General features: G+C 37.7%; 2 protein-coding genes and 1 pseudogene across 5 annotated transcripts in view; 1 reads left to right on the top strand and 2 right to left on the bottom strand.

The window, feature by feature from the left end:
- Positions 1-2,802, top strand: part of WWP1 (WW domain containing E3 ubiquitin protein ligase 1) — a 147,239-nt gene extending 144,437 nt beyond the window's left edge. Inside the window, exon 25 of the mRNA XM_059166086.1 lies at positions 2,775-2,802. Within this exon, the coding sequence (XP_059022069.1) occupies positions 2,775-2,787 (13 nt within the window). The 3' untranslated portion in view covers positions 2,788-2,802. The remainder of the gene's footprint in view (positions 1-2,774) is intronic.
- RMDN1 (regulator of microtubule dynamics 1) overlaps positions 1-19,914 on the bottom strand; it is a 69,802-nt gene that overhangs the window by 47,742 nt on the left and 2,146 nt on the right. For all 4 annotated transcript variants that reach the window (XR_009351685.1, XR_009351686.1, XM_059166088.1 and 1 more), the window contains exon 2: positions 7,538-7,655. Coding sequence is in view for 2 of the 4 variants with exons in the window: in XM_059166088.1 (XP_059022071.1) it covers positions 7,538-7,655 (118 nt within the window). In the remaining 2 variants the exon portion in view is untranslated. The remainder of the gene's footprint in view (positions 1-7,537; positions 7,656-19,914) is intronic.
- On the bottom strand, positions 3,773-6,274 carry LOC131826636 (L-lactate dehydrogenase A-like 6A; annotated as a pseudogene).

The raw sequence follows: 19,914 nt of genomic DNA, 5'->3' as shown, positions 1-19,914 counted from the left end.
TCCATTTCATTTTACATTTTTATCAGTGGCTTATTCTCCAAATTAAGGTTATAACAACCCAAAGTTTTTTTGTTTTTTTTTTTAAGATTTTATTTTTTTAAGTTATCTCTACACTCAACCTGGGGCCAAACTTACAACCCAGAGATCAAGAGTTGCATGCTCTACACCAACTGAACCAGCCAGATGCCCCATAAATCCAAAGATTCTTAAAAAGAGAAAACAGTAATCTTAGCATTCTTCATCAGTATTTGTGGTAGGTAGAATAATGGCCCTAAAATGTCTACATCTTAACCCCTAGAACCTGTGAAAGCATACAGGTTACATGGGAAAGGGGAATTAAGTTTGTAACTAGAATTAAGGCTATTCAACCTTAAAACAGGAAATGATCCTGGATTAGCCAGGGGGCCTAATATAATCACAAGAGGCCTTCAAAGTGGAAGAGGAAGGCAGAAGAAGGAAGTCAGAGGAGGTATAACAATGAAAACAAGGCCAGAGTGAAATGATTACTGGCCTGGAATATGGAGGAAATAGGTCTTCAGCTAAGGAATGTGGAAAACCTCTAGAAACTGAAAACAAGGAAAAAGATTCTCCCCTACAGCCTGCAACACAGCCTTGCCAACTTGTAGATTTTAATCCAGTGGGACCCACTTTGGACTTCTGAACTATAGAACTGTAAAATAATAAATTTATGTTGTTCTAAGTTATTAAGTTTGTGGTAATTTATGACAGCTGCTGTGACAGAAAGATTATACAATATTAAATATATTGATGTGGCATATTTGAATGTATACAAGGTATGTGTAAATAACAAAGTTACATTTAATTCTATTCATTGACTCTTCTCAGACTTTCTGAGAAGAGTGATAGAGATTATGGTCCTTAACATGATCTAAGAATGCCGCATCTCATCACCCACGTAATTAAAAGAAAAATATAGAAATTAAGTGAATAATTTAAAATAGTTTAAATCCTTTTCGTGTATACTATTCCTTAACATCTTAAATCACTTATCTATTTTTTATTATACAGCATAGTACCATAAGCTGTCATATCTACGCTTTAAATATATGGTTTTTTTCCTTGATTCTTAAATAGAAATTTCAAAAACCATACAGTGTGCAACTTACCAGGAAAAATTGCACTTGCTCTGATACTACAAACTCACATAGGTACTAGATGGGAGCATGTAGACCACTCATATCTGCAAATCAGCTGTATGGGGTGTTTTTTTACTTGTTTAATGCTCTGTACTTTTCCTGAAAATATTTAAAAATAAGCTATGTTACTGACATAAAGAGACCATACTGTTAAAATGGACTAAACTTTTAAAATAAATGTAATAATGAATATCCCAAGATGAACTGAGACATTAATTCATCTGTACAAAATCTAAATTTAGCCTAAAATGAATATGCCCAAGATCGTAATTATCAGAATTTTTTAAAATGTCATTGATATGACATAAGTTAGTAAACTTTGGTCTACTTGTTTTCTTGCTCTGTGTACTCTCAGCCATGTGAGATGTATCTGGACAAAAGAAAATATTCCTCAAAGTAAGCAAAATTGTTCTACTTCTGGAAATTTCTCCCTATAGGAATTATAAAGTAGAAAATGAGCATCTAGATTCTTCAGATACTTAAGGATTTTTCTCTGATGCTAGAAGGCTCTAAGCAGCAACAACATAATCAAAATTTACGGCAAATTTTCAGACCAACAATACTGTATCACAGGAGCACTGGAAGCAGCACCTCTTGACACACCCTGTAGTAGTTATAAAGGAATACAGAAGGAGCACTCACCCCAGGTCTGTAGACTGATCAAAGCGGAATCAATGAAAGCGTACGAAAAGAGCCAACTGAAGTGATTATATGAAGACCTTTACTTAAGGTGGGCCACTTGATTTATCTTTTAGGCATTTTACAAGTGAACTTTCACACACACACACAAGTACTGTGACTGTAGGGGCATACCTTGAAGTGCTTTGAATTTTGTCTATTTTAAAGAAATAATGAAAAACTTCCTACTGGAGTTTTTCAATTATGGCTGATAAGTAGGTATATGCCCTAACCTTTGTAAATATAGACGTTACCATTTTAAAAGAGTCCCACAACCCCAACCAATTGAAATGTCAAAACATACATATGTCCTTGAGGCACCTGCGTGGCTCAGTCAGTTAAGTGGGTGCCTTTGGCTCAGGTCATGATCTCTGGGTCCTGGGATGGAGCCCCACACCGGCTCCCTGCTCAGCAGGAGAGTCTGCTTCTCCCCTCCTCTCCTTCTGCCTGCCACTCCCCCTACTTGTGTTCAGTCTATCAAATAAAAAAATGATTACCCCCCCCCCAAAAAAAATTCCTAAACATAGTTTGTCTTGAATCCAGCAACCTTGCTGAACTTAGCTAAAAATAAAAATATGTATATGCCCGGGGCACCTGGGTGGCTCAGTGGGTTAAGCCTCTGCCTTCAGCCCAGGTCATGATCTCAGGGTCCTGGGATGGAGCTGCACATGGGGGCTCTCTGCTCTGAGGGGAGCCTGCTTCTTCCTCTCTCTCTCTGCCTGCCTCTCTGCCTACTTGTGATCTCTGTCAAATAAATAAATAAAATCTTTTTTTAAAAAAATGTATTTGCCCTTAATTGTTAAAAATGATTCAGAATGATTGTATCCCAATAAATGAAGAAGGAAAAAATGTTTTAATTGGCCTCAATGAGAATGAAACAGCCCTAAAGAGAAGTAAGCAGTTTTTTGTTTTTTTAATTTTTTTTTTTTTTTTTTTCAGGATCATGACCTGAGCCGAAGGCAGAGGCTTCAATCCACTGAGCCACCCAGGCGCCCCGAAAAGTAAGCAGTTTTTTTTTTTTTTTAAGATTTTATTCATTTATTTGACAGACAGAAATCACAAGTAGGCAGAGAGAGAGAGGAGGAAGCAGGCTCCCTGCTGAGCAGAGAGCCCGATGCGGGGCTTGATCCCAGAACCCTGGGATCATGACCTGAGCCGAAGGCAGAGGCTTTAACCCACTGAGCCACCCAGGCGCCCCAGTAAGCAGTTTTGATAAGCGAAATTATCTGAAGACCATTTTCTAAAAAATATGAAAAATAAAGATCATAGTATAGCAAATAGGAGACAAGATATATGCCAAAGTAAAACTTGTAAGGACTGATGAAATTATAGTTTTATAAACATGGATCATTTTCCAAGTTTAAAAAAATCTGATCTCTATATTATATCAATAACTAATGTTTTTTCAAGGGCTTTGGCCTAGTTGCACAAATTATAATGGACACGCCCATCAACTAATTATAAAGTGACATTTTATTTAAGAAAACAAAGCTAAAGAAAAATCAAAGCAAGATAAATCAAAATCCATACTCTGTTCTTTGTATCTATTTTCTAAGTGCTCAAAATATGCTTGAAAACACAGGAAGGATTCTGTAATATAAGACAATTTTCCTTAAAATCTTTAATAAAGCCAGTTTAGTTTTCAGAATAAGTTATACCTTGGAATATTAAAATGTTATTTTTTTAAGGTCAAATCACGTTTTCATCTGGAGGTAGGACTGGAACTAAAATTTAGAATTGTTTGTATAAACTTTTATTTTTACATTTGTAGAGGAAATTGTAACTTTTTTTTAAAACATATAAATGAATATATATATGCCAGCCAGAATGAAAGAATTAGCATATACTGGCTGAAAAGAACCAGAATTTCTGTAACACACTAAACATATACATCATTCTTCTAGACCAAATAGCAACCACACACACACACACATGAATTCAAGTTTATTCAGAAGTTTGATATATAGGGGCGCTTGGGTGACTCAGTGGGTTGAAGCCTCTGCCTTCAGCTCAGGTCATGATCTCAGGGTCCTGGGGATCAAGCCCCACATTGGGCTTTCTGCTAAGCAGGGAGTCTGCTCCCCGCCCCCCCCACCTGCCTCTCTGCTTACTTGTGATCTCTGTCTGTCAAATCAATCAATCAATCAAAAGTTTGATATACAATCCTACAACCACTATCTCTACTTTAATAACGTCAGGATGGTTCTAAATAACTTTAAAGCTTGTTCTCTTTCTAAATTTCCCAAAGTTTTTCTGCACTCTTTCTCAAACAGTATCCTCTTCAGGGGTCAGCTTTATCTTAATATGGTTTGCAACACCATTCCCTCCCAGGATACAAGGAACACTAACAAACACTTCTTCATTTATTTCATAGAGGCCTTTCGTTATAGTGGAAACTGTATGCACTCTCCTAAGATTCTTCAAAATGTTTCCTGTTAAGTCAGCTACAGAGAGGCAAACAGCCCAATTAGTATAACCTTTCATTTTAATCATCTCACAATCACAGGTTATCACTTCTCTGTGGACATTTTCCCAGTCATCAGGATCTTTATCTGTTCCTATATCTGAATTCAGATCCTTCAAGGGGATACCAGCAATGTTCACTCCATTCCACACATGTACACCCGAGTCTCCATGTTTTCCAAGGATTCATGCTTTCAGAGTGGAAACTAAGTCTTTGCCCAATAAAGAAATGGAAATGGACAATGTCCAGATTACGGCCACTTCCAATAACATGGTTTTGGGGAATTGCACTCAATTTCCAAGATACATAAGTTAAGATATCCACTGGATTGGAAACAACTATCATTTTGCACTGGGGACTAAACCAGGTAATGTTGGAAATCATTAATTTAAAGATGGACACATTTCTCTTAACTACATCAAAGCATGTTTCTCCTTTTCCTGGGTGTGCACCTGCTGTCATAATCACTAGGTTGGAGTTTGCAGTGACATGGTAATCTGTGCTGCAAACAATATATGGCATTTTCATGAAAGAGCTGCCATGTTGAAGATCCACTGTCTCACCCTTCGTTTTTCCTTCATCAGCATCCACAAAGGCAAGTTCATCACTCAAACCTTTTAATAAGATGCTGATAGCACATGCTATGCCAACTGATCCAGTTCCTATAGTAGAGATCTTACTGTGATAAATGGTCTCCTCTGAAGTTAAATTCTTAGTTAATTCACACCTGACAGTTCCCATTTTGGAGACAGGGATGAAGGACCTACTGTCCCTTAGGAGGGTGCATGCCACCTGGCAGGGACGCAAAACCATCCCTAGGCAAAAGACATTCGCTCCTACAGGGTCTAGTCTCCAGCTTGCCCGCAGGACTCTCCCAGCCCAGCTCATAGCAGCTGGCTCAAGAGGTGAAGGAAGGGAATGGAGGAAAGCCACAACAAAGTTCTCTGAAGTGCAAAGTAAGAAAACAGCTGAAAGCTTAACGCACTACCTCCCAACCCCAGCTCAGACTGCTGCAGCCAGTGCAAATGCCACTGTGGGATCACACCCAGTTCTCAAGCCCACTCCCAGTTCGTGGAGTCCTCCCCCAAGGGTCCAGCACCTTAAAATGTTTTTTTAACTTACTGAAACTGCAGTGATTTTAAATAAAAGCACTTTTGAAAAAAGGACTATCACCATTAAAAGCTAAAGTTAATTTCAGCTTTGCTTTTCAAAGTGCCATATTTTACATCTTTGCACTCATTTCTGTACGGAAAGGGTGCTAAAGCACACTGAAACTAAATGTGCAGACAAAAAAAAAAAAGATTAGAGTACTAATCTCTGCTCTGACACTTTGACTTTGAAGAAGTTAAACTGCGAACTTCTTTTTCAAAAGTTAATACTATAGGGGCACCTGGGTGGCTCAATGGGTTAAGCCTCTGCCTTCAGTTCAGGTCATGGTCTCAGGGTGTTCGGATCGAGCTCCGCATCAGGCTCTCTGCTCACTGGGGAGCCTCCTTCCCCCTCTCTCTCTCCCTGCCTCTCTGCCTACTTGTGATCTGTCAAATAAATAAATAAAATCTTAAAAAAAAATTATTAAAAAAAAAAGTTAATACTATAATGCGTGGAACCTGGCTAGCTCAGTCAGTAGAGGTCCTGACTCTTGAGGTCCTGAGTTCCAGCCCATGTTGGGTACAGAATTAATAAAAAAATTAAAAAATTAAAAAATAAAAAACAGACAGAAAAACAAAAATAAAACAAATCAAAAACACCTAAGATGGAACACACACAAACACAATGAGAAAAATAATCTAACAGCAACCACTGGGCACATCTCTCAGGGATACATTTTAAAAAATTATTATCACGTCATAATACAGTTTGTCCCTACTATTTTACAAGGTTGCTGTGAGAACTGAAGTTAGGTGAAAACTCCAAGGAACCAAGTCCTCTACTTTATCCATCATAAAAATTATATGTTAAAAAAAAGGAAAGATAAAACAAAAACAATTGTTAATTATCTGCTTTTTTTTTTTTTTTAAGATATTATTTTATGAGAAACAGAAAGAGGCAGAGGGAGAAGTAGGCTCTCTGCAGAGCAAGGAGCCTGATACAGAACTTGATCTGGGATCATGACCTAAACTAAAGGCAGTCACTTAACAGAATGAGCCATCTAAGCACCCCTTATCTGCTCTTTTAAAGACAAGAATAATCATGAGAAATTGAAATCAATGACTAGCAGTTTTTACCTAATATTTTCATATTCATCTATTACAACTTTAATAAGAACATCTATTCAAAATAAAATATCTACTTCTTTCCCCAATCACTTCTTAATGACTAAAAGGTGGGGACTATAAAAAACAAAAAAAGCTTGACACATAAATTAAAAATTTTTCTCTAATACACTAAAATTTTGCCTCTGTCACACACAACTGGTTTAGTTAATGTCTTTTAAATATGGCAAGTCTTGTTATGTACTTACCTAAAGTATATCAAATAAGAAATCAGAGTTTTTCTATTTTAAAATCAGTTACTTGATATTTAATACTAAACTGCATTTTGTTTGTAAAAAAATAAAATAAAATAAGAATACTAGAAAATACTTTTACCTCAAAGTAACTGGGCGTTTCTTAACTATATCAAGAAGAGTGTAATACCTTGGAATTAAGGAAACAAAAGAATTATTGTGTCATAAGGGCCAGATATAGATATAATCTGTGTTATATACCTCTCTCCCAATCCCTCAACCCCTTATAAATATAAAAAACATTCTTAGTCCAAAGGTCCCATAAAACTACAAAGTATTAATAGAGTATTTCTGGGGCGCCAGGGTTTGGCTCAGTCGTTAAGCGTCTGCCTTCGGCTCAGGTCATGACCCCAGGGTCCGGGGAGCCAGCCCTGCATCGGGCTCCCTTTCCCACTCCCGCTGCTTCTGTTCCCTCTCTTGCTGTCTCTCTCTCTGTCAAATAAATAAAATCTTTAAAAATAAATAAATAAATAAATAAAAGAGTATTTCCCACTGAAGGAGCTATAGTTGCTAGAAGAAATTACAAATACACACACATATATATATTCACACAGAGATATACAGATATAATATATATAATACATATATATAAAATCAGACTCAATGATGAATAGAGAGAAAAGCAGAAATATTAGAACAAAGTTTCATTATTCAAAAATAACTCAAAGTTACTAACAAAATATAACAAACATAATTATCTCTAAGTAGTACACATACTTAGCTTAGGCTTACCTTTGGCTGTGGCATGAACCATAGCAGCCTGGGAAAATACTTGGTATGCTTCAAAACCCAAATAAGGTAAAGCTGACAATAAAAGGCTTCTTTTGAAAGCTCCTAGATTTCCCATCACCTGTGAAAACAATTATGGTCAGAAATAAATCAACAGCAAAATATTGAAGGAATAGCTACCCTAAGCAAAAATTACATCAATTAAAAAAAAATTACAACTTCTACCCCTAAAGCAATCAATCCTAAATAGAATATTGGAAGCTCAAAATGTACTTAATCAAATTCTTCAGTAAAACTATTTCACGGGGGCACCTGGGTGGCTCAGTGGGTTAAAGCCTCTGCCTTCCGCTCAGGTCATGATCCCAGGGTCTTGGGATTGAGCCCCACATCGGGCTCTCTGCTCTGCGGAGAGCCTGCTTCCTCCTCTCTCTCTGCCTGCCTACTTGTGATCTCTCTCTTTGTCAAATAAATAAATAAAATCTTAAAAAAAAAAATTCTTTAAAAAAAAAACTATTTCACGAATCTTGCCATTTGCAACGATGTGGATGGAACTAGAGGGTATTATGCTGAGTGAATTAAGTCAATCAGAGAAAAACAATTATCATATGATCTCTCTGATAAGAGGAATTTGAGAGGCAGGGTGGGAGGTTGTGGGGGGTAGGGAAGGAGAAAATGAAATAAGATGGGATCAGGAGGGAGACAAACCATAAGAGACTCTTAATCTCACAAAACAAACTGAGGGTTGCTGGGGGGAGGGGGGTATGGAGAGGGTAGTTGGGTTATGGACATTGGGGAGGGTATGTGCTATGGTGAGTGCTGTGAAGTGTGTAAGCCTGATGATTCACAAACCTGTACCCCTGAGGCAAATAATACATTATATTTAATAAAAATAATATAAAAAACAAAAAAACTATTTCACATAGTTACATTAGAGGGAGAGCATACTCTTAAGAAAAGATTCTTAACAATGGCTAAGGCTAACAATAGTAATTTATCTAAAAATAAGTCATGCTAAGTGCTGGACTACAAGATCTACGTTTTATTTGAGGAGGCATGGATATTATAACTATGAAATAAAATATGAGATACTAATATACAATAAGTACCAATCCTAAGACTAGACAAGATGAAAAATATCAAATATGGTGATTATTACATATAAAAATGTACATGGATTTAAAGGTATCTTCAAAAGTGATCTACAAAACCCACAGTTTTGAAATAAACAATGAATAAAATAAAGAGCATACCCAAACAGATTCGTAAATTAATTTTCAGTATTATGGCCAGAATTCTCAAGACCAATGGCAAAAGAGTATACAGATATCACTCTACCAATTCTTTCCTACAACAGTTGGTTCTCTTTCACAAGATAGTAACCTTTTCTCCCTTTCTGATGATTCATTCCCACTGATATAAAAACAAGCTATACTATCTTCATAAGTCATTATTTCTCCCTTAAAAACAAAGAGCTTCCTCTTGAATTCACTTCTCCCTTTAGTCTCATGTCTAACTTCTCTTTTCAGCAAAACTTTTAAAAAGTTATCAGTACTCTGTCTCCACTTTCTCTCTTGGACTCACACAAATCACTTTTATCCCCACAACACCCACTCATGGTATTCCAGTTAAGGTAATCAAGGACTCCTATAGTCAATTCTGAATTTTCAGCTTCCTTGACCTATCAACAGTATTTGACAGCTAATCACTTCCTTTTTTTTTTTTTTTAAGTTTTGAATGGAAGTTTAATTTTTTTTAAGATTTTATTTACTTATGTGAGAGACAGTAAGAGAGAGCATGAACAGGGGAAGGGACAGAGGGAGATGCTGGAAGCATGATAAACAGCTCCATGCAGGGACTCCAGGATCATGACCTTAAGGCAGTTGCTTAATTGACTGAGCCACCAAATCGCCCCTGGATGTTTAATTTTTTTTAAAACATCTTTTATGGAGGGGCACCTCTGAGGTTAAGCCTCTGCCTTTGACTCAGGTCATGATCCCAGGGTGCTGGGATCCAGCACCGCATTGGACTCCCTGCTCAGCAGGGGTGTCTGCTTCCCCCATGCCCTCTGCCCCTCCCCCCACCTGTGCACCCCTCTCTCTCTTTTTCAAATAAAATAAAATCTTTTAAAAAAATAAAAGTTTTATTGACATATAATGACATACTATAAATTGTATATACATAACATGTACAATTCATTAAAGCATGCATATAAACCCATGAAACCATCATTATCACCGCAATCAAGATAAAAGATAGTCGTAAACCCCTCCCTGCTCATCCTCAAGCTTTTCTGTAATACATCCAGCCCCTTTCCTCAGCACCTGCTGGTTGTCTCACTTTTGAAACACTATTCACTTGGCTTTTGGAACACTACTATCATTCATTTTCTCTGGTTTCAACAGCTGCTGCTTTTCTTCGGTTGGTTCCTCCCTAGCCAGGTGTATTTTGGGCTTTGTCCCCAGACCTTCTTCTACTTCTATCATTTTGGTGATTTTGTCTTTAAACAGCATCAATGTGCCAAAAACTGACAAATGTAATATGAAGCCTGGGTGACTCCTCTAAACTTCAGAATCATATATCCAGCAGCTTAATCAACATCTATCTCCAACATGAAGCACAACAAGTATCCCACATTTATTAGCCAAAACAAGTACTATTTCCCTCAACTTTACCCACCTCACAACTCTCCCTTTCATGTTAAAAAGAAACTCTTTCCTCTCTTAGGTTAAAAAAACAAAGCAGCAAACCAAAAACCTTGTAGCCATTCTTGACTCTCTTGCAGGACTTATATCTGACCCATATTTTAACTTCTCATAAGGATCGAGGATAGGAACGAGGAAACCAACATATTCCAATTTGCTGAGTGCGTTACTTTCTTGCATATGAATATTCAAGATATTACACACAACTGGATTCAAAACAAATCAACAGCAAATAGGAAAACTGAATTTGACATAATCACAATTTTAACATTTAATTTTTTGAGTTTATTCATATTTACCAAAGAGAAGCAAGATGGGTTTAGGAGCAGAGGGTTTGGGGATGTGGATCTATGGAGTTGGTACATAAAAAGACTAAAAATGTCATCAGTAAGTTTCCTGATTCCCTACTTTTTTAAAAGATTTTATTTATTTATTTGACAGAGGGAGAGAGATCACAAGTAGGCAGAGCAGCAGACAGAGAGAGGGGGAAGCAGGCTCCCTGCTGAGCAGAGAATGATGAGGGCTTAATCCCAGGACCTTGAGATCCCATGACCTGGGCTAAAGGCAGAGGCTTAACCCACTGAGCCACCCAGATGCCCCTGGTTCCCTATTTTTATGGCAGGTATATCACATGTATGAAAAGTTTACATAGACTATTATAGCTTGAGAAAACTACACATTCATGGTGTTCAACTCCCTTGCTGGTATCATGCTCAACAATATTGTGGCTTTCTCAGAGTGGAGAAAATTCACTGTTGGGCAGCTGACATTTGTATTTCTTATTGTAAATTAATAAAGTGACAGTTTTCCAGTGGAGCTCTGACTAATTTAGTTATGTAAAGCAGCTTTCTGCTCATCTGTGAGAAAATAGATAAAGATCATGTTTCGGAACTAAAAAACCAATTAAAATAATCAGGATTCAGTGACCCCTGAAGATACTAACAACTTGTGAAACTGTCTGAGACAGCTTGAATGTGCCATTTTACTTTGTACCTTCAATACCTGACAATGCCTTTCACATAAAAATTCTCAAAAAATATTTGTTAAACCAAAGAGGCTATCTCTTAGATAAGACTTTTCTTCAACACCAATTATACTAAGTTCAAGTTAGAAGGAATTCCAAAATACAAACTCATCACTAGATGAAAAGGAATGTGTCCCTACCATCTCCCAGTTTTCCTCCTAATTTCTGTCAGCTCCTCCTTCTCTTAAATATTGGAATTCTCCCATGGTAGGTACTTGGCCTTCTTCTAGTCTTACTATAAAGTACTTTTAACATCTACTATGTTCTCATTCACAATCATATGTTAATGCCCCCTGAATCTGGATCTCCAGCTCAGACCTCAGAAGGTAAACACCAGACCTATCCAACGACTATCTATGCTACATGTCAACTTAGTTATCTTGTCGGTCACTATAACTAGACCAAAACATAGCCCAAAACATCTCATCTCCCTCTTTGCCACCCCACCCCAACTGCTTCTATAGCCCTATTCCAGTAAAGAGCATCACCATCTATCCTACTGCTCTAGCCAGAAACTTGAGATCTTCCTTGACTCTTTCCTTTGAACTCCCACATCAAAGCTATTTTTTAGGTCCACTAAGCTTACATCCTTAATGTACTTTGAATGCATCCACTTATTTCCATTTCCATGATAACCATTAAAGTTCAAAACACCAGATTTCTCACTATACTATATTAATCATCGCTTATCTGGTCTATATCATCCACTCTAACCCATCCATTCTCGACCCTAGACAAAGTTATTTTTTAACATCATTTTGATCAATTGATTTCCCTGTTTAAAACTTTTTCGTGGTTTCCTGTAACCTTTAGAATAGAAATCAGAAATACTTAACATTGTTTATAAGGTTTTCTGAATCTGGTTCAAGTAAGCAGACTTTAAAATGGCCCGTAATGGGTTTGGTTCAAGACAGCAATGTAGGAGGATCCTGAACATCCATCCTCTCATGGAGACACCAAATTACAGCTACATGCCAAACAATTTCCTCTGAAAGAAACCCCCCAAAAGACAAGCCAAAACACGCATCTTTCTGGAACACACACACACATACACACAAAATCTGGAAAAGAGTACGAATACATGAAGGTTAAATAATGTGCTACTGAACAATGAAGGAGTCAACCAGGGAATCAAAGAAGAAATAAAAAAATACATGGGGATAAATGAAAATGAAAACACAACAGTTCAAAATCTTTGGGATGCAGCAAAAGCAATTCTAAGAGGGAAGTTTATAGCAATACCGACCTACCTCAAAAAACAAGAAAAATCTCAAGTAAACAACCTAATCTTACAACTAAAGGAGCTAAAAAAACAAGAAACAACAAAACCCAAATCCAGCAGAAGGAAGGAAATAGTAAACATTAAAGCAGAAATAAATTATATAGAAACTAAAAAAACAATTGAACAGATCAATGAAACCAGGAGCTGGTTCTCTGAAAGATCAACAAAACTGATAAACTTGTAGATTTGTTGAGAGAGAGCAGGGAGTCAAATAAAATCAGAAACTAAAGAGGAGAAATAACAACTGACATCTCAGAAATACAAAGGGTTATAAGAGAGTATTATGAAAAATCATGCCAACAAACTGGACAACCCAGAAGAAATGCATATAATCTCCCAAAACTGATTGGGATGAAACAGAAAGTCTGAAGACGGATTACCAGCAATGGAACTGAATCACTAATCAAAAACCTCCCCAAATAAGAAGTCCAAGACCAGATGCTTCATTGGTGAATTCTAATCAACATTTAGAAGCGTTAATTCCTATTCTTCTCAAACTTTTCCAAAAAACGGAAGAGAAAGGAAAGCTTCTAATTCATTCTATGAAGCCAGCATTATTCCCCTGATACCAAACCAGATAAAGACACTACCAAAGAGTACTCCAGGGTAATACCTTTTTAACATAGATGCAAAAATCCTCAACAAAATATTAGCAATCCAGGGGTGCCTGGGTGGCTCAGTCGTTGGACGTCTGCCTTTGTCTCAGATCATGATCACAGGGTCCTGGGATCGAGCCCCACATTGGGCTCCCTACTGCAGAAGCCTGCTTCTGCTTCTCCCTCTCCCTCTCCCATTCCCCCTGCTTGTGTTCCCTCTCTCATTTTGTCTCTCTCTGTCAAATAAATAAATTCTTTTAAAAAATTTTTTTTTAATTAGCAATCTAAATCCAAAATACTTTAAAAATAATCATTCACCACAATCAAGTGAAATTCATGCAGGGATGCAAAGGTGATTCAATATTCACAAATCAACCAACATGATAATCACATCAATAAGAGGAAGGATAAAAACTATGATCATTTCAACAGGATGCAGAAAAAAAGCATCTGACAAGTATAACATTCATTCATGATAAAAGCCCTCAACAAAGTAGGTATAGAGGGAACATACCTCAACATAATAAAGGCCATATATTGCACAGCTAATATCATTAGTCAATGGATCAAAATTGAGAGCTTGTCCACTAAGATCAGAAACAAGAAAAGGATGTCCACTCTTACCACATTTATTCAGTGTAGTACTGGAAGTCCTAGCCACACCGATCAGAAAAAAGAAAGGAATAAAAGACATCCAAATCAACAAGGAAGAAGTAAAACTTACTCATTGCAGGTAACAGACTACTATATGTAGCAAACCCTAAAGCTACCAACAAAAAAGCTACCAGAAGTGATATGTGAATTCAGTAAAGTCACAAGATACAAAATCAATGTATAGAAATCTGTTGCTCTTTTACACACTAAAAATGAAGCAGCAGAGAGAGAAAGGAAGAAAACACTCCCATTTACAATTGCACTAAAAATAAATACCTAGAAATAAACTTAACCAATAAGGTAAAAGACCTGTACTCTGAAAACCATAAAACACTGATGAAAGAAACTGAAGAAAACACAAACAAATGGAAAGATATTCCATGCTCATGGACTGAAAGATATATTGTTAAAATGCCCATACTACCGCAAGCAAGCTATAGATTTAATGCAATCCCTAACAAAAATATCAATAGTATTCTTCCCAGAACTAGAAAAAAAATCCTAAAATTTTTTTTAAGACTTTATTTATTTATCAGAGAGAGAGAGAGCACAAGCAGCGAAAGTAGAAGAGGGAGAAGCAGACTCTCCACTGAGCAGGAAGCCTGGTGTGGGACTTGCTCCCAGGGCCTTCATGTCATAACCTGAGCAGAAGGCAGTCACTTAACTGACTGAGACACCCAGGCGCCCCAAAACAATCCTAAAATTTAAATGGAACCACAAAAGACCCCAGATAGCCAAAGCAATCTTGAAAACAAAACAAAACTGGAGGTATCACAATTCAAGATTTCAAAATTTGTGACAAAGTTGTAGTAAATAAAAGACTATGGTACTGGCAGAAAAAGAGACACATATGTCAATGGAACAGAATAGAGAACCCAAAAATAAACCACAATTACATGGTTAATTAACCTATGACAAAGGAGGCAAGAATAAGCAATGGGAAAAAGACAGTCATCTTCAACAAAATGATACTGGGAAAACTGGAAAGCTACATGCAAAAGAATGAAACCCGACCATTTTTTTACACCATACCGGAAACAAACAAACAAACAAAACCCCAAAAACAAAAAACAAAAAAAAACAAAAACAAAAAAACCCACCTCAAAATGGACTGAGGACCTAATGTGAGACCTGAAACCATAAAAATCTTAGAGGACAGCACAGGCAGTGATTTCTCTGACATTGGTTGTAACAATGTTTTTCTTGATATGTCTCCTGAAGCAAGGGAAACAAAAGCAAAAATAAACTGTCGCACTACATCAAAAGAAAAACTTTTGCACAGCAAAGGAAACCACTGACAAAACTAAAAAACAACCTATTGAATGGGAGAAGATATTTTCCAATGACACATCTGATAAAGGATTAGTATCCAAAATATATGAACAAGTTATATAACTCAACACCCAAAAAACAAATAATCCAATTTAAAAACGGACATAAGACATGAAGACACTTCTCCAAAGAAAACATACAAGATGGCCAACATGAAAAGATGCTCAACATCACACAGCATCAGGAAAATGCAAATCAAAAACATAATGAGATACCACTGCACATCTATCAGAATGGCTAAAATAAAAAACACAAGCAGCAACAGGTCTTGGCAAGGATGTGGAGAAAAAGGAACTCTCATGCACCCCTGGTGGGAATGTAAACTGGCACAACCACTGTGAAAAACAGTATGGGTTTCCTCCCTCCCCCAAAAAATTATTTTTTAGATTTTATTTATTTATTTGTCAGAAAGAGAGCACAAGCAGGGGAAGTGGCAGGCAGAGGAAGAGGGAGAAGCAGGCTCCCTGGAGAGCAGGGAGCATCCTGAGATCATGACTTGAGCCGAAGGCAGATGCTTACCTAACTGAACCACCCAAGTGCCCCCCCTCAAAAATTTTTAAATGGAATTACCCTAGGATCCAGCTAGGGCATTATTGGGTACTTACCCAAAGAATATGAAAACACTAATTCAAAAGAATAAATGCACATGTATGTTTATTGCAGCATTATTTACAATAGCCAAAATAAGGAAGCAACCCAAGAGCCCATTCATAGACAAACAAATAACAAAGATGCGGTATATAGACACAATGTAGTATTATTTAGCCATAAAAAATATTGAAGTCTTGAAATTTAAAACAACATGAATGGATCTAGAGAGTATAATGGTAAAGCAAAATAAGTCAAAGAAACACAAATACCATAGGATTCCACTCATACATGGAAACAACACAAATGAACAACAACAAAAAAACAGATGGTTTTCCTCAACAGAGGAGAGGTGGCTGGAGGGATGGGTGAAATAGGTGAAGGGGATTAAGGGTACACTTAATCTCGCTAAGCACTTAATAATACACGAAATTGCTGAATCACTGTATTGTACACCTGAAATGAATATAACACTATATGTTAACTACACTAGAATTAAATTTTTTAAGAATCCACTGAGGGGTGCCTGGGTGGCTCAGTTGTTAAGTGTCTGCCTTCAGCTCAGGTCATGATCCCTGGGTCCTGCGATGGAGGCCCACATCAGGCTCCCTGCCACATGGGAAGCCTGTTTCTTCTACTCCCCCTGCTTGTGTTCCCTCTCACTGTGTCTCTGTCAAATACATAGATAAAATCTTAAAAAAAAAAATCCATTAAAAATACCATATATCACAATCAAGTAGGATTTATTCAAAGGTTCTGCGAGGATGATTCAAAAATCTGCAAGCCAATCAAGGTGACACAAGAAAATGAAGGCCCCAAATCACATGACCATCTCAATAGATACAGAAAAAAAACACCTGACAAAAATTCAATATCCATTCATGATAAAATTCTCAATAAAGTGGATACAGAGGGAACATATCTCAACAAAATATGGGATGAGCCCTGTATCCGGCATATGGCTCCTGGCTTAGTGGGGAGCCTGCTTCTCTTTCTCCCTCTGCCTGCCACTACTCCCTGCTTATGTGTGCACTCTGTCTAAAGAATAAATAAAAACTTTTTTTAAAAATATGTGGGTATCTCTTTTAAGATTTTATTTATTTATTTAACAGAGAGAGAGACAGAGTGAGAGAGAGAACAGGAGCAGGGGGAGTGTGGGAAGCAGGCAGGCTTCCTGCTAAGTGGGGAGCCCAATGCGGGGCTGGATCCCAGGATCTTGGGATCATGACCTGAGCTGAAGGCAGATACTTAATGACTGAGCCACCCAGACACCCCAGGAATAAATAAAATCTTTAAATAAATAAATAAATAAGGCAATACATGACAAGTCCACAGGCAGTATCATACTCAGTGGTGAAAAGCAAAAAGTTTTTCCTCTAAGGGGTGCCTGGGTGGCTCAGTGGGTTAAAGCCTCTGCCTTCCTCTCAGGTCATGATCCCAGCGTCCTGGGATCGAGTTCCACATCGGGCTCCTTGCTCAGCAGGGAGCCTGCTTCTCCCTCTGCCTCTGCCTGCCTCTCTGTCTGCCTGTGCTCACTCGCTTGCTCTCTGTCTCTGGCAAATAAATAAAATCTTTAAAAAAAAAAAAAACAGTCCAATTAAAAAATGGGCAGAGTACCAGAAGAGACATTTTTCCAGAGACATAGAGATAGCCAACAGGTACATGAAAAGGTTCTCATTAGGTAAATGCAAATCAAAACCAGAATGAGATGTATCACCTCACACTTGATAGAATGGTACTGTCAAAAAGACAAGAAATAATAAGTGTTGGTGAGAATGTAGAAAAGATAAACTCATGTGCACTGTGGGTAGGAATGTAAACTGGTGCAGCCACTACAGAAAACAGCATGGAGGTTAATCAAAAAGCAAAAAAAGAACTACCAGATGGCCCAGTAATTCAACTGGGTGTTTATCCAAAGGAAACAAAAACACTAACTCAAAAAGATATATGCACCCCCACGTTCACTGCAGCATTATTTATAGTTGCCAAGGCATGGAAGCAAAATAAGTGTCCATCTAGGAATGCATAAAACAAATATGAGATATATAGATACACACACACACACACACACACGAATATTTTTCAGCCATAAAAAGAATGAAATCGGGTGCCTGAGTGGCTCAGTGGGTTAAGCCTCTGCCTTCGACTCAAGTCATGGTCTCAGGGTCCTGGGATGGAGTTCGGCTCTCTGCTTAGCAGGGGGCCTGCTTCTGTTTCTCTCTCTCTCTGCCTACTTGTGATCTCTCTCTGTCAAGTAAATTAATAAAATAAAATAAAATTTAAAAAAAGAATGAAATCTTGCAATCTGTGACAACATGAAAGGACCCTGAGGGCATTACGCTAAGTGAAATATGTCAGACAAGAAAGACAAATGCAGTATGAGCTTATGGTGGAATCTAAAACAAAATCCAAACTTATAAACAAAGAACAGATTGATGGCTGCCAGAGGGGGAGTATAGAAGGGGGCTGGTTAAATGGGTTAAGGTGACCAAGAAGTTTAAACTTCCAGTTATAAAATAAATCCTAGGATGTAATGTATAGGATGGTAAATACAGTTAATAATACTATATGTATTTTTGGAATTTGCTAAGAGTAAATCTTTTTTTTTTTTTTTAAGATTTAATTATTTATTTGACAGAGAGAGATCACAAGTAAGCAGAGAGGCAGGCAGAGAGAGGAGGAAAGGCTCCTGAGCAGAGCAGAGAGCCTGATGTGGGGCTCGATCCCAGGACCCTGGGATCATGACTGAGCCGAAGGCAGAGGCATTAACCCACTGAGCCACCCAGGTGCCCCTAGAGAGTAAATCTTAAGTTTTCTTCAAGAGAAAAAAACTTGCAGAGACAGATGTTAACTTTACTTACTGTGGGGATCATCTGGCAATCTGTACAAATGTTGTATCATTGTGTCATACACCTGAAACTTAATGTTACATGTCAATTATATCTCAAATTAAAAATATACAGAAATATTAACTAAAATGGCCCCAAAATATTCCTGCCTTTTGTCAGGGCCCAGGGTAGGCTACCCCAAAATGTACCACAATGGTATACTGATTATTCCTAATTGAAGCTAGTTGGGAAACTGCTGGTCCAAGGACACTGAGACCGTCCTCTGATCCCCTGAAAAAGGAAATAAATCTCCCATATGAAAAATACCCTCCTGGTACTAAGAAGTAAAAAGTCACCCTCATCATCAGAGATAGGTACATTAAAACCTAGAAAGCAGGGGCGCCTGGGTGGCTCAGTGGGTTAAAGCCTCTGCCTTCGGCTCGGGTCATGATCCCAGGGTCCTGGGATGGAACCCCGCATCGGGCTCTCTGCTTGGCAGGGAGCCTGCTTCCTCCTCTCTCTCTCTGCCTACTTGTGATCTCTGTCTGTCAAATAAATAAATAAAGTCTTTAAAAAAAAAAAGAAACCTAGAAAGCAGTAGAAACAAGCCATGTTACAAATCTACTACCTCAACCTAAATTCTGCTTAAAATTCCTTACTGATTAAAGCTCCCAAACATCTGTTTTCTTTATTCTGCCAATTATTCACAAATTTATTAAGTCTAAGATGTATAAACACTGCCTGCCTTGGTTATTTCTTTGGGTCTCAATTTCACTACTGGACCTCCATAATAAAACTTTGGTTTTTGTTCCTTTTGTCCCACGTCAATGTAATTCTGAAACCAGCTGGAAGAATCCTGGGAAGAAAGATTTCTCCCTTCTGTACTTCTAATATTCACTCCTTTCTGTAATTCCCTTCCCTTAAATGTAGGCTGGACTTACTGGCTCTCTTTAAAGAAACAGAATATGCAAAGTGAGGGGATATTACTTCAAGATTAGGTTATAAAAAAACTGCAACTTCCATTTTTGACACTCATTCTCTCCTGTTTTCTTTGATTGCTTGCCTGCGTGGGGGAAGCTGCTGTGTCTTAAGGCAGCCCTTTCGAGAAGCCTTCCAAGTGAGTACAAAGGCATGCCTACAACTACATGAGTGAGATTACAGGCATAACTTTCCCTCTACCTCTAAATTGAGCCCTCAAATGAAACCTCAGCAGCTGAACAATGATTCAATCCTTCACTGAGAAACCTTCCGCCAGAGGCACCCAGCTAAGCCTCACCTGGATTTGATAACAAAAGAAACCGTGAGATTATGTTTGCTGTTTTAAACCATTAAGCTGTGCAATAATTTGCTATGCAGTAATAGATAACTAATAAA

The sequence above is a fragment of the Mustela lutreola genome, chromosome 3 (assembly GCF_030435805.1).
Source record: "Mustela lutreola isolate mMusLut2 chromosome 3, mMusLut2.pri, whole genome shotgun sequence".
Classification (NCBI taxonomy): Eukaryota; Metazoa; Chordata; class Mammalia; order Carnivora; family Mustelidae; genus Mustela; species Mustela lutreola.
This window is presented reverse-complemented; position numbering and strand designations above follow the sequence as displayed.